The sequence below is a fragment of the Macaca fascicularis genome, chromosome 13 (genome assembly GCF_037993035.2).
Source record: "Macaca fascicularis isolate 582-1 chromosome 13, T2T-MFA8v1.1".
Taxonomy (NCBI): Eukaryota; Metazoa; Chordata; class Mammalia; order Primates; family Cercopithecidae; genus Macaca; species Macaca fascicularis.
Genome location: NC_088387.1, coordinates 94376466 through 94390319, shown reverse-complemented (window position 1 = coordinate 94390319; position 13854 = coordinate 94376466). Strand labels below are relative to the sequence as shown.

General features: G+C 39.9%; 2 protein-coding genes across 8 annotated transcripts in view; one reads left to right on the top strand and one right to left on the bottom strand.

Annotated features, from left to right (window-relative positions):
• RBKS (ribokinase) overlaps nt 1-13854 on the bottom strand; it is a 112162-nt gene that overhangs the window by 66678 nt on the left and 31630 nt on the right. For all 5 annotated transcript variants that reach the window (XR_010580643.2, XM_074012089.1, XM_065527655.2 and 2 more), the window contains exons 3-4: nt 3804-3867; nt 2813-2875 (exon numbers count right to left, since the gene is read on the bottom strand). Coding sequence is in view for 4 of the 5 variants with exons in the window: in XM_074012089.1 (XP_073868190.1) it covers nt 2813-2875; nt 3804-3867 (127 nt within the window). In the remaining variant the exon portion in view is untranslated. The remainder of the gene's footprint in view (nt 1-2812; nt 2876-3803; nt 3868-13854) is intronic.
• BABAM2 (BRISC and BRCA1 A complex member 2) overlaps nt 6910-13854 on the top strand; it is a 493921-nt gene continuing 486976 nt past the window's right edge. For all 3 annotated transcript variants that reach the window (XM_045368628.3, XM_074012079.1, XM_074012077.1), the window contains exon 1: nt 6910-7035. The gene's annotated coding sequence lies outside the window, so the exon portion shown is untranslated. The remainder of the gene's footprint in view (nt 7036-13854) is intronic.

Here is a 13854-nt window from a genome sequence, read left to right as displayed (position 1 = left end):
CCTGGGCGAGAGTGAGTGAGACTCTGTCTCAAAAAAAAAAAGAAAAAAGAAAAAAGAAATGTGGCTAGTCCACTCAGGTGTGCTTCAGGTAAAATACAAGTGGATTTCAAAGATAGAACAAAGGAAATAAGGTAAAATATCCATTCATTCTTACCATTTTAAAAATTAAAAAAAAAAAAAGATAAATTTTTGGGTCGCGCTCTGTTGCCCAGGCTGGAGTGCAGTTGTGCGATCTCGGCTCACTGCAGCCTCCACCTCCTGGGTTCTTCAATCAACTCTCCCACCTAAGCCTCCTAAGTAGCTGGTATTGCAGGGGTGTGCCACCACGCCTGGCTAATTTTTTTTTGCATTTTTAGTAGAGACGGGGTTTCACTATGTTGGCCAGGTTAGTCTCGAACTCCTGACCTCATGTGATCCACCTGCCTTGGCCTCCCAAAGTGCTGTGATTACAGGCATGAGCCACTGCGCCCAGCCAAGATACATTTTTGATTACACACTGTAATGATAATATTTTGGACATATTGGGTTAAATATATTGCCTAAGTTAAATTTACCTGTTCCTTTTTACTTTTTAAAATGTGGCTACTAGATAATTTAAAATTCCACATGTGGCTTGCATTTTATTTTTATTGGACAACACTGATCTGGAGGAATGAGTTGTAGCAGGCATTTTCTGTGCTCCAGGCTGCTCATGCTGATCTTGTATAGACATGACCTAAAATCACCTCTCAACACAGAACAAATTCTATCCTATCATCTTACCACAGATGTGTTTGTTGGCCACGAAGAAGGCTTAATAAAATGGGGATGGTTCAGCATAAACCTAACCTCAGTCCTGGAAAAATTCAAAGTACCCACTTGCTGAAAGACAGCATTTCTCCTTCATTTTCTTCAGTGACCTCATTTTCTCTGTTGGAGTCAACTGCTACTTCCATGTTGCTGTCTCCCAGATCCAAATTTTTGGCCTGGCCTTAGCTGCTGAGCAACAAGCCCAAGACTATAGCTGTCTGATGGACAATGCCATATGGCTAGCTTGTTCATGCCTTAAATTTAACTTGTCAAAACTAAACTTGCAAACTCACTCCTTCGTTTAAGGGAGCTGATTGTCCCATCTCTGTGTATTTGTCTGAATTCTTCTATTACCACCTATACTCTTGAGGGCATTACTGTACACTGTAAACCAGGCAAGGTCTACCAAATAGGCACTTGACACACTATTACATTATATCTTTGCATGGAAAATGCAGATTTTGTTCATAAATAAGAAAGAGAACTTGAGGATATTCCTAGAACAACAACAACAACAACAAAAGAGGGTTAAGACAAGGAATGAGCTGCTGTTGGCAGGAATAATTACTTAAAAGGTAGCTTAAATGAACACAGGCTTTCTATAGTTAGAATGAAAACTTTTATCTACTACCTTTAGGTGAAACATACCACTATTATTGCAACTTGGAATCACTAAAGTTGAGTTAAAAATACTGTATTTTCTGTGAGAAATGATCCTGCAAAGCTGCATTATAAATAAAAGACACATTGTGACAAATCCTAATTTAATAAAATGCACACTGTCCACAACACATGAGGCTCTGTCCTAGGTGCCCCACGAAATGCTGGGTCCTTCTGAATATTGATTCTGATTTTAAAACATCTTATGTAGGTGTTTTTATAATTAAAACAGTTGGCAGAAATTATAAAAACCTGACTTGAAGGTTGTTACTATTTTTTTTTTTTTTTTGAGACAGAGTCTTGCTCTGTCGCCCAGGCTGGAGTGTAGTCACCCGATCTTGGCTCACTGCAACCTCCGCCTCATGAGTTCAAGCGATTCTCCTGCCTCAGTCTCCTGAGTAGCTGAGATTATAGGCATGTGCCACCAGGCCCGGCTAATTGTTTTTGCATTTTTAGTAGAAACGGGGTTTCACCATGTTGGTCAGGCTGGTCTTGAACTCCTGACCTCAAATGATCCACTCGCCTTGGCCTCCCAAAGTGCTGAGATTATAGGCATGAGCCACCACGCTCAGCCACTGTTTTAATTCATTCATTCATTCATTCATTCATTCATTCACTCATTCTTTTATCTATTTAGAGTCAGGGTCTCACTCTGTCATGCAGGCTGAACTGCAGTGGTGGGACTGTGGCTCACTGCAGCCTTGAACTCCTGGCCTCAAGTGATCCTCCCACTTTAGCCTCTTAAAGCATTGGCATTACAGGTGTGAGCCACTGTGCCAGGCCCAATTACTATTTTAAAAGATACATGTATCAGCTATGGCAAAGCCTTGTGGCAGACTTAGTTGTATATATAGACTTTTGAGATTTGATTGCTGTTGAAAGAACAGACAAAATTGAACACTAACGATAAGTTGGATGTAATTAGTCGCTGCCATTTGCTCAGAACATATTCTATAAATATGACTCATCAAACTTTTCTTTGCACCTATTTACATTTATTTACCTAGTGTAACTGAAATGACAGATGAATGCTTGACTGCTTTTAGAGACAAATGTCAATTACAAATTCACATGAAGGGTAATGGGGACATTACAGCATATACATATTATTTTGAGGCAACTTCATATATATTGGAGAGACAATTTTGAAAATCGTCTGAAAATTGATCTGAACAATCAACGTGAGAAGTATAAATAAAGGGAAACACATTTACATTTGGATTGGAAAAACTATGTTTTAGGCCTTGAGTGGTGGCTGTAGTAAGAGGTCCATAGGATTATGGTAAAAATTGATGATGCCTCTGATCTAACTCTGGAAATACACTGTCTTATGAAATGACACTCCAATATGCAAAACACTTACCTCCATTATTGACAATTATAGAAGCAGTTCCTGTAGCAGCATCTTTAGTCTGATATGTAAATTCTGAAAGAAAAAAGAAAATTACAATCACATGTATACAGACTGGCATGTATAATTTATTTTAACAATTTCAATACAACACTAATCCTCGGAAAAACTTTTTAACCTTTAACCATCTGGAATGATTAAAAAAATAAGTAATTAGTGCTAATTTATACCCATCATCTATACAACAAGAAAAATAGACAGCTTTATATTTAGTTGCACCTTTTCTCTGCATTAGTAACAACCCACCAAACTGCTCCTACTTTCAAGTCCCCCCAATTATTCATAATCGTGTACACATGCATTTTTCTAGACCAACACACTTATGTTCTTCATTGAAAGGAATGTCAGAGTTGAGATAAAAAATAAAGGTCAAACCTATAAAATGAACTTGTTTGATTATTTTCATTCTCATAAGCTTGTTATTTCACCAAGAATCAAGGTCTAGCATATAAACAGAAATGTTGACCAGGCAGTCTTTGGTAGCAGCAAAGAGCCCTGAACTGGAGTCAGAAGATTTTATTCTAGTCCTGGCTCTGGCTCCAACCAACTGTGTGCTCTTGGAAAAATCACAGAACATCTCTGGCCTTTGGTTTTCTCTTCTGTGAAATAATGGTTTCAGTCTCTATGGCTTCTAATGAGTGTTGCCAGCTGTAACGTTCTTAAAACACCTTTTGTGAATGCAGCACCTTTTTCTCCTTGTCATTTGTCACATATCCATGAGATGAAGGTTTATAATCTCTTATCATTTTATTCCCATCTGGAGGAATGTACATGGAAGAATAAACCAAAGGACATTTAAGCAAGAATGGACAAAGCTGTGCATAAAAATTCTCTGGCCACCAGGGAAAGGTCTAATAATTCCTCCTCTAGATTCAATTTTTCTCATAACAAAATCACGGAAAAAAGCTATTAACAGTAACTTTAAAAAAGATGGGAATTTTACCTGTAGAAATACCATTCTGTTTTAAGTTTTCTATATAATCATTGCCAAAAGAATCTTTGCCAACCTGTACCAAAGAAATAATGAATATTAGATCTTTTATAGTTAGTAAAATGCTACAATGTAGTTTTTAGAATACTTAGCATTTTAAAAGGGCATATCTGCACAGTACTTTACAAACATTAGATAATTAATCTTCTTAATATAAGATGCTAGACTTGATTGTAGCCCAAAGAATTGTTATATAATAATGTTTCACTTATATCCTACTTAAAATGTGAAGTATTTAATGAACGCCACTCATTAAGTCATTCTCATTTTGAGCTGTTCATGTGATAATTCCCACTGAGATGGAGTTGTCTACCATCATCAATCCTCAATATTTATGAACAATCTCAGCTATTTGTACTTCATGGTAAATATGGGCATCTTTGTCATGACTTACCTGATGTTCCAGAATCTTTTTATCTTTTCCCTTGACACTGACATGTGGAGGCAAAGAAAAGGAAATTTTAAAGGCCCTAGCTAACTTGAGTAACTTGGTGTAATGGAATTCTGTTTTTGCATCCTAGCATCTATTCTGTTAAAGGTATTTCAGTTTTTCCTTTGGACACCCATTTCTGTCCCATTCTATAGACAACAAAATTAAGTTGGCCAAGGGGCCCAGGCCTGATTAAAAAGCGTGTTCCTTGTAGTCCCAGCTACTCGGGAGGCTGAAGCAGGAGAACTGCTTGAACCTGGAGGTGGAGGTTGCAGTGAGCTGAGGTCACACCACTGCACTACAGCCTGGACGACAGAGTGAGACTCTGTCTCAAAAAAAAAAAAAAAAAAAAAAGTGTTCCACCACCCTGGTCACAGTGATGGGTTCATGAATGGGCATGTGACCTAAACCAGTCCAAAAAGACACAATCCTGGGACTTTTATTGAAACTACCAGGGAAGACAAGTTTTCTTCCCAGTAAGATTGCTGGCTATAAGAGAATGTAAGCTTGTAGTCACTGGGGCTCACCATATAGAGACAGCTAGAAAGAAAACAGAAACTTAACAGAAAGCAGGAGGGTGACAGACACAAACAGACACAGACTCCTAACAGCCTAATGGACCCCTAAGTCATCTGAAGCCAGCTCTACCACAGGGCTTTTCAGTTACACGAGGCAATACATTCTTTTTAAAAAATTTATTTATTTTTATTTGTTTGCTTAAGCTATTTCGAATTGAGTGTCTATTGTCTGTTACTAACAAAGTCCTGATTAGCTTCAGGCTGGGCGCAGTGGCTCACGCCTGTAATCCCAACACTTTGGGTGGTCAAGGCAGACAGATCACCTGAGGTCAGGAGTTCGAGGCCAGCCTGGTCAACATGGTAAAACCCCATCTCTACTAAAAATACAAAAATCAGCTGGGTGTGGTGGTGCATGCCTGTAGTCCCAGCTACTTGGGAGGCTGAGGTAGAAGTGCTTAAAGCCAGGAGGCGGAGGTTGCAGTGAGCTGAGATTGCGCCATTGCACTCCAGCCTGGGTGACAGAGTGAGACTCCGTCTCAAAAAAAAAAAAATAAATAAAAAAATAAAAAAGGAAAAGAAAAAGCTAGTTAGCCCAGCACCTAGTGTCACCCCTGAACCACTGAACTATAATTTAAGTGGCTGTGTTTGTGCCTGGGTCCTGTGACCACATTCTTGCTTTGTGATCCACTTTGGTAACTGGATCTCTCCCCGTTTCTGTCAGCACGAGTGTGTATCCTCTTCATCTGCTTAGCCCTCTAGCTCTTTCAGAACAGGTACTCTTCTCTGCCTAGCCAGCCATTTGCAGGGGCCAGAACTTTAGGTCTGTGGCTCAAAGCCAGAAAACTATGATTGCAAGGCCTTTGATACCAACTGCTGGCATCTTATCGACATCTCCCTACTGTCCGTTTCTGCAATCACTGTGCTGGTCAGGACCCCCCTGTTATCTTCTCCCATACCTCTCTAATGCTAACCATTTGTCTGACTGCTACCTTGGCTGGACCTTGGCTTGAACTTTACGGTTGAATCTACAGCAGAGGCTGTAAATTGGTGGGTTGAAATTTGAATCTGACTCCTAGATATGTTTCGTTTGTCCTACTACTGTTTTCTAAAAAGCAGACCTTTTTTTTTTTTTTTTTGAGACGGAGTCTCGCTCTGCTGCCCAGGCTGGAGCGCAGTGGCCAGATCTCTGCTCACTGCCAGCTCCACCTCCCGGGTTCACGCCATTCTCTTGCCTCAGCCTCCCGAGTAGCCGGGACTACAGGCGCCCGCCACCACACCCGGCTAATTTTTTGTATTTTGTAGTAGGGACGGGGTTTCACCATGTTAGCCAGGATGGTCTCGATCTGACCTTGTGATCCGCCTGCCTCGGCCTCCCAAAGTGCTGGGATTACACGTGTGAGCCACTGTGCCCGGCCAAAATAGACTTTATTTTAAAAACTAGTTTTAAGTTCTCAGCATAAGTGAGTAGAAAGTACAGAGTTCCCATATACTTTGTCTCTTCCTACAACTAGTATCCCCCACTATTAACATCCTGCAACTAAGTGTACATTTGTTACAACTGATAAACCTACATGACATATCATTATCACTCAAACTCCATAGTTTACATTAGGGTTCACTCTTGGTGTTGAATATTCTATAGGTTTTGACAAATGTAAAATGTCATATATCCACCATTATAGTACTATACACAATCGTTTCACTACCCTAAAAATCCTCCGTGTTCTGTGTATTCATCCCTCTCTCCCCACTAGCCTCTGGCAAACACTAATCTTTTCATTGTCTCCATATGGTTTTGCCTTTTCCAGAATATCATACAGTTGTAATTACACAGTATGTAGCCTTTTCAGAGTGACTTCTTTTACTTAGTAATATGCAACTAAAGTTCCTCTGTGTCTTTTTGTGCCTTGATAGCTAATTTCTTTTTAGAGCTGACTAATATTCCAGCATCTGGATGTACCAGAGTTTAAATATCCATTTATCTACTGAAGGATGTCTTCAAAGTTTAGGAAATTATGAATAAAGCTGCATAAATATCTGTGTGCAGGTTTTGCTATAAATGCCCTGTTATTTTTGTTTTAATTTTAATTTTGTTTTTAATTTTAATCAATTCTCAATACTTAAATATTCGAAGACTTCACAAAAACAGACAGATGTCCAGGAGGTTCTGAACATTCAGAGGTTCTGGTAACGCCACGTCCACATTCCTGCAAGGCAAACCGTCTGGAACTGAGAGGTAAGTGCCTTCAAGTGGCATAGACTCTTGACTTCATCACAGTCCCTATCTAGCCTACTGCAATTTCTGTGACCTGCTTGGCTCCTGTAGGCCTTTCGGCTTCCTACCTCTGAACTATACTTCTGAACTGAACTTCTATTTTTCTGTCCTGCCAGTGAGCACTACTTCAATGGACTATGTCTCAATCCAGGCTTCAGTCACTCCTGGTGTGTTCCATTCTTCCACAGAACATTGTTCCTTTCTGGATATATCAATAGAAAGAAACCTGTCTGCTTCCTTACCATCATTTCTGAGAACTTAGAAGTCCTTTGCCCTCTCCTCCACCAAATCAAACCTCACCTGTTTTTCAGGTATCAATTTAAGGTCTACCTTCCCTACTCTGGCCCTTGTTAATCCTCTCATCTCCAGACCTCCTATGACATTCCTAATCAAGCCCATAGTTCAATATCATCTTATATTGTTGGCAATTTCATATTTGTTAGTCTAGCCTTCTTAAAAGCTTACTGGAGACTCTTTAGGATTTGATCACATCAGTTGCCCTTCTGTTCATTTCCCTTGGACCCATCTTGTAGTCATGTTCCATTCTTTTTTTTTTTTTTTGAGATGGAGTTTCGCTCTTGTTGCCCAAGCTGGAGTGCAATGGTGCAATTGTGGCTCACTGCAACCTCTGCCTCTTGGGTTCAAGTGGTTCTCCTGCCTCAGCCTCCTGAATAGCTGGGATTACAGGTGTGCACCATCATACCTGGCTAATTTTTGTATTTTTAGTAGAAATGAGGTTTCACCATGTTAGCCAGGGTGGTCTTGAACTCCTGACCTCAGGTGATCTTCCTGTCTCAGCCTCCTAAAGTGCTGGGATTACACGCATTAGCCACCATGCCTGGCTGTCATGTTCCATTCTTGAAGGAACATGACTACAAGCACCCAAACTATTCTAGAATGGTTCCATACAAGGTTTTGTTTTCAACAGCTTCCTTGAAGGCACTCTCACACTCTTTTGGCTATAGCAGTGAAATACTTTTGGGCAGAAAGATTCTTGGAAACCCGCATAGTCTGAAATAGCCTGTCTGTGTGAGCTTGTTCCACATGAAGGAAGCCAGGTCAAGAGCAACTATGGACAAGCGCTTGCACATAAGCCAAAAGGGAACTCTCAGAACTCAACATGCTCTTTGGAAATCCCAGGCTCAGTTCTGTCCTGAATATTGTAGAGTAGTGCCATCCAATAGAACTTTCTGCAGTGATGAAATGTTCTATATCTGTGCTGTTCAATACAGAAAATGTTTTCTATTTGTTCTGCCCAATACAGATACTCAAAATACAGACTGTGTGACTGAGGAATTCAATTTTTAACTTTGATTACATTTAAATCTAAATATCCACAAGTGGCTAGTGGCTTCTATATTTGACAATGCAGCAAGGGTAATGGAAAGCAGAAGGGCTGGGTATTGACGAACAAGAGCATTTCTTCAGCTAAGGGTGTTGAGATGCTTCTTTCACTCTTATCACTGGGAGGGCTCCTTCTGCCCTGAAGCAGAGCTTTGGCAGGGCTTCCAGAGTCCAGAACTATGACCTGAAGCTAAGGAGGGCAACTTCAGTCAGCACCATAACTTCTATTTTGCAAAATGATTGAGGAATGGTTGTTTAGGCTGCTTGGAATCCTCAAATGGCAGAAACCATCTAGTAATTCTACTCTTCAACATACACTTGGGGTGAATAAAACATAGGAGATCAAAATATCCTATCCAAGGCCACATGAAATTGAATATTCTGCTCAAGAAGTTATCACATATATTAAAACAGGTTACCAATTTCAAAGCATTAGAATACAGAAAATAGGTTTAACACTAAAACTAAGATGAATATAATTTAATCCTTGCAACTGAAGACATTTTGTGACTTTTCAGTGCCTGAGGGTTATAATGAACAGCTGGTTGAGGAGACTAAGTTGCATTTGTTGTCATATAAAACCCAGCTGTTACTTTTTTGAATAAATCCTTCAAATTAACTTATATCTTGTCATTTGTGGCCTTATAACAAAATACATAAGAAGAATCTATAAAATCTCAGTTATTTAAGCTTGCTGGTTGTTTAAATCCTAGATAAAGGGGTGTTTACCTTAATAATGGCGTTTAGGCTAGGCATGGTGGCTTATGCTGCAATCCTAGCATTTTGGGAGGCTGAGGTGGTAGGACTGCTTGAGGACAGGAGTTCGAGACCAGCCTCAGCAACACAGCAAGACCCCATCTCTACAAAAAATTAAAAAATTAGCTGGGTGTGGTACTGCATGCCTATAGTCTCAGCTACTCTGGAGGCTGAGGTGGGAGGATTGCTTGAGCCCAGGAGTTTGAGGCTGCAGTGAGTTGTGATTACACCATAATACTACAGCCTAGGTAACCTGTCTCTGAAAAAAAAAATGGCCTTTGGGCATGGTGGTGTGCACCTGTAATCCCAGCACTTTGGGAGGCCAAGGCAGGCTGACTGCTTGAGCTCAGGAGTTTGAGACCAGCCTGGACAACATGGTGAAACCTTGTCTCTACAAAAAATACAAAAATTAGCTGGGTATGGTGGCATGTGCCTGTAGTCACAGCTACTTGGGAGGCTGAGGTGGGAGGATCACCTGAGCCCGGGGAGGTTGAGGCTGCAGTGAGCCCAGCTTGCACCACTGCACTCTAGCCTGGGCAACAGAGTGAGATCCTGTTTCAGAAAAAAATGAAGACATTTAATACACAAAGTTAATGCTACAATCACCATTATTAGGCCTGATTATATGAGAGTGGTGATAGGTTTGAGATAATCCAGTTATTTTCTCTCATTTCTACCACTTCTTCTTATGTAAGGTGTATACTATTTGCTTGGTTATAGGATCATTTGTTTGAACACATGGCTGAGCATTCCAATCAACAGAGCCAACTCCTTTTAGCTAGCTGTCTTTCAACAGAGTTCAGGAAAGGACAGATTTCACCTCATTATATATTACCTGGAAAGACCTGGTGACTAATTTTTGATCTCTGAAAATGAAAATCTCAATGCATGATCAGATGATTCTCCCACAGTAATCTAGCAGAGAAGGTACTTTTTGGTTAAGGTGATGGATACTCTAATGCACTGCTTTTCAAGCTATCCATGGAGAAACATTGGCCTTGTTTTCCTTTTCTTGCTTTCAACCCATTGTGGACTATTTTATAAAATACAATAACAAGGAGATGAAAACAAAAAAGAGTCATACAAACTACAAGGTCTAATTTATTATTACTATTATATTCAACAGCTATGAAGTTATTCTGTCAAATTGCTATAAATGATCCTAACTGCTTACTCTCAATTCCTGTACTGTTTGGACCAGTGACAATCTACATGCAGCCTGGCACCAATCTGAGGACTGGACTTTGAACAACACCGCCTTAATACACCGAGTTAGGAGGCCAGCAGGTCTTACTTTCCGGTTGGACCCTGCTGGTGGAAGCAGGATCTGGTCAAAACATGGTGCAATGAAGAAGCTGGCTGAAACGGAGGAAAGTGACCTCTAGTTGCTCTCACTGCTCATTAGCACAAGACGCTCCTACTGGACCCAGGATAGTTTACAAATGCCATGGCAATGGCCCAGAAGTTACCTTATATAGTTCTGAAAATTCCCCACCCTTTTTCCAAAAAGTTCTGCATAACCCACCTCTTAATTAGCATATAATTTAAAGTACATGTAAATATAGTTGCTAACAGTCCATACACTACCCTCTGGGCACCCAGCCTATGGGTTAGCCGTGCAGCACTGGTTCAGTCAAAGTGGCTTTTTCTTATCCTTGGCTCACTCTTAAATTCTTGCCTGGGCAAAGCCAAGAACCCTCCCTGGCTAAGCCCACCAGGGCAGCCTGCATCAGTATCACCTCTGTCACCAAACTTCATGCTTGATGGTTCTGAAGGGAGAGCAGATAGCTACCTGTATTAGAGAGTTTGAAGGAAGTAAGACAGAGTAATTTTTTGAAGGTGTTTCCAGTTTGCTGATTCCTGACCTGGGTCATTTGGGTTCATACCTGCTCATGGTTTCTGTGCTCATATTGGACCACTGCATCTTGAGTTCCTTACTTGACCATGGTCCTCTCCTGAACTGCCAATTTTTGTTTAGGAATAACTTCCTCCTCTTAACATTTGGCTTCGATGGAATGGAGCAGGAAACACTTAACTCAGGTGAAGTCTTAAGAAAGACGTCCTAATAGGCTCTTTGTCCTGGGAGGACGACTTTCATATTATACAATATCTGCGGGGATTTTAAATCTGAAAATACCATCTCCATTTATCACTGGACTGTAGCTTTGGTCCATGACTCAGTTAAAAACTGACTAAATAACTTTTAAGTACTTCAAATGTTTCATTATACATGTATCACTGTATAAATATTGAGGTAACTCTTTTAATATTCTTTGTCACAATATCTTAACAAATATTTCTCCCTAGCTCAATATAAGAAGTTTGTTTGGGCCATCAGTCTTACTTTGTAAGAGCTTGAAGTTTAGTTTGTTATAGGTAGTAACAGGTAAATCAATCTTGCTGAGAAAGCCATAGAAAATTTTTACCTGTTTTTCTTTTGCTCCATCTGTTCATTTTTATCTTGATAAATTTCACGGTTTTGGTTTCTACTTAGAACTTGTCATCTTTAAAAAACTGCTATAGGCCGGGCACGGTGGCTCAAGCCTGTAATCCCAGCACTTTGGGAGGCCAAGACAGGTGGATCACGAGGTCAGGAGATCGAGACCATCCTGGCTAACACGGTGAAACCCCGTCTCTACTAAAAAATACAAAACAATAGCCGGGCGAGGTGGCTGGCGCCTGTAGTCCCAGCTACTCGGGAGGCTGAGGCAGGAGAATGGCGTAAACCCGGGAGGCGGAGCTTGCAGTGAGCTGAGATCTGGCCACTGCACTCCAGCCCGGGCGGCAGAGCGAGACTCCGTCTCAAAAAAAAAAAAAAAACAAAAAAAAACTGCTATAAAGCAAGTTTGACTAATTTGCTTAATAAAAATGTATTTCACAATGGATAAAATATGATTAATGGACAGAAATAACTTCTATTATAAAAATATATTATTTTCTTTTTAAGAAGTCTAAGAATATTGTGCAATTTGCTTAAGCTTTTAAATAATTCCATGTCTAAAGGTCCCAGGTTATCTAACCAAAGTTACCCTGGATAGGTTTTAGCTACAGTCATGTTTTTTGATCCTCTGCTATGCAGACACACAGGCTAAAATCCACTGCGGTGCTGAACATTAGATGACTAAATCAGGGGCATGGTAGATATATAGAACTTTCAAAATTGTACAGATGCTAACATAAACCGTCATACGCAAATAGTACTTTTGCTTTAATCAACCTCCTAACTGGAACATTTCCCAAAATACAGCCCCCTGCTTCTATTCCTCTCCCATCCACTCATATGGTTTTAGGATTCATTTCCCAAGTTCAGTTCCATAATTCAAATATTTCTCTTTGTCATTTCTTTCTTTACCTCAAATTCAACAGACCTAAAATAAAACCAATTTCATAATCTTAGGCTTGGAAGAGATCCCAGGGGACATCCAATCTTGACTTTAATGGCTACATAAATAGCTTCTATAAAGCTTCCAAGAGGGAGGGGTTCTCTAATCTCTCCTTTAACGTCTCCAGCTCTAGGAACTCCCCTCTTTCAGGAAGCCATTTTGGGTACATAGCTTCCAACGCCAATTCTACGTCCAGGTTTTCCTACACAGGAAATTGTATCATCCTCTTTCCAGTTCCCAGGTCCTCTTAATTAAGTCAGCACCATCTGATCACTCTCCAAACCTTCCACAGCTAATCAGGTACGAGATGGGTCAGGCCTAAGTTTTTAATCAGCCCCCTCTCACAGCCCCATAATTCCTGGGACATAATTAGTTGCTGATTAATTACAATGATATTTTAAATCTATCAAGAGCTCAATCTTAGCGAAAGAGGGTTTCTTACTTTGAATCTTATGCTTCACGTGATGTTTTTGACCCAATAGCCATGTGAAAATTATGTTAATCATAGGTTAGACATAAAATTACAGTTCACTAGCAGATGAAGTGATAATTGTATAGTTTATACATCATTTAAAACTCCTGTGGAGAGAAAAGTGCTGACTGCAATGAAAAATGACATTTTGAGAATTTTTGGTAAAATCTATATAGTTCACAGGAGAAAGCTCATTCTTTTAAGTTCCTTGTATTTTTCTTGCCCTTTAATAATGTACAGACCCAGCCTGGCTTTCCCTAAAAATCAAACAAACACAATTATCTACCTTTCCTGTTATACTAATACTATAATGCTAGCACCTTAAAATTTCATGAAAAATGAAAAATGTAAACTTTTGGCAGCCCATTTATTTTCAAATTATTTCAGTAGCATGGATAAAAACAGGAATACTAGATGTTACAATATCATTATCTCTACATACATGAAAACAAAACAATGGCAAAAGATCAGTTATGTGCAGTTCATTAAGGCCAAGATTCTTTTCAGATCTAAGATACAGCATTAGAAGAAAATGACTTAGAGATGAGTAAATCACCAGTTATTACACGAAGTTTCCAAAAGCTGTGTTGCTGCAGTGAAACCTGCTAAAAACAGGATGACTCATGCTGTTGTTTAGAAGCTGGATGACAGAAACCCATTGGAGTAGGCTAATTTCCCTCACTTCTCACACCCCAGTTAGAAACTCATTACATTCAGGGAATGCAGCATTAAGTTATTTGAGAACTGCTACTTCCCAGAGGATGTAATGAGGTAGACATTAATATAAAGGACAAGGGAGACTACTCTCTCTCATTTAGATCTTTA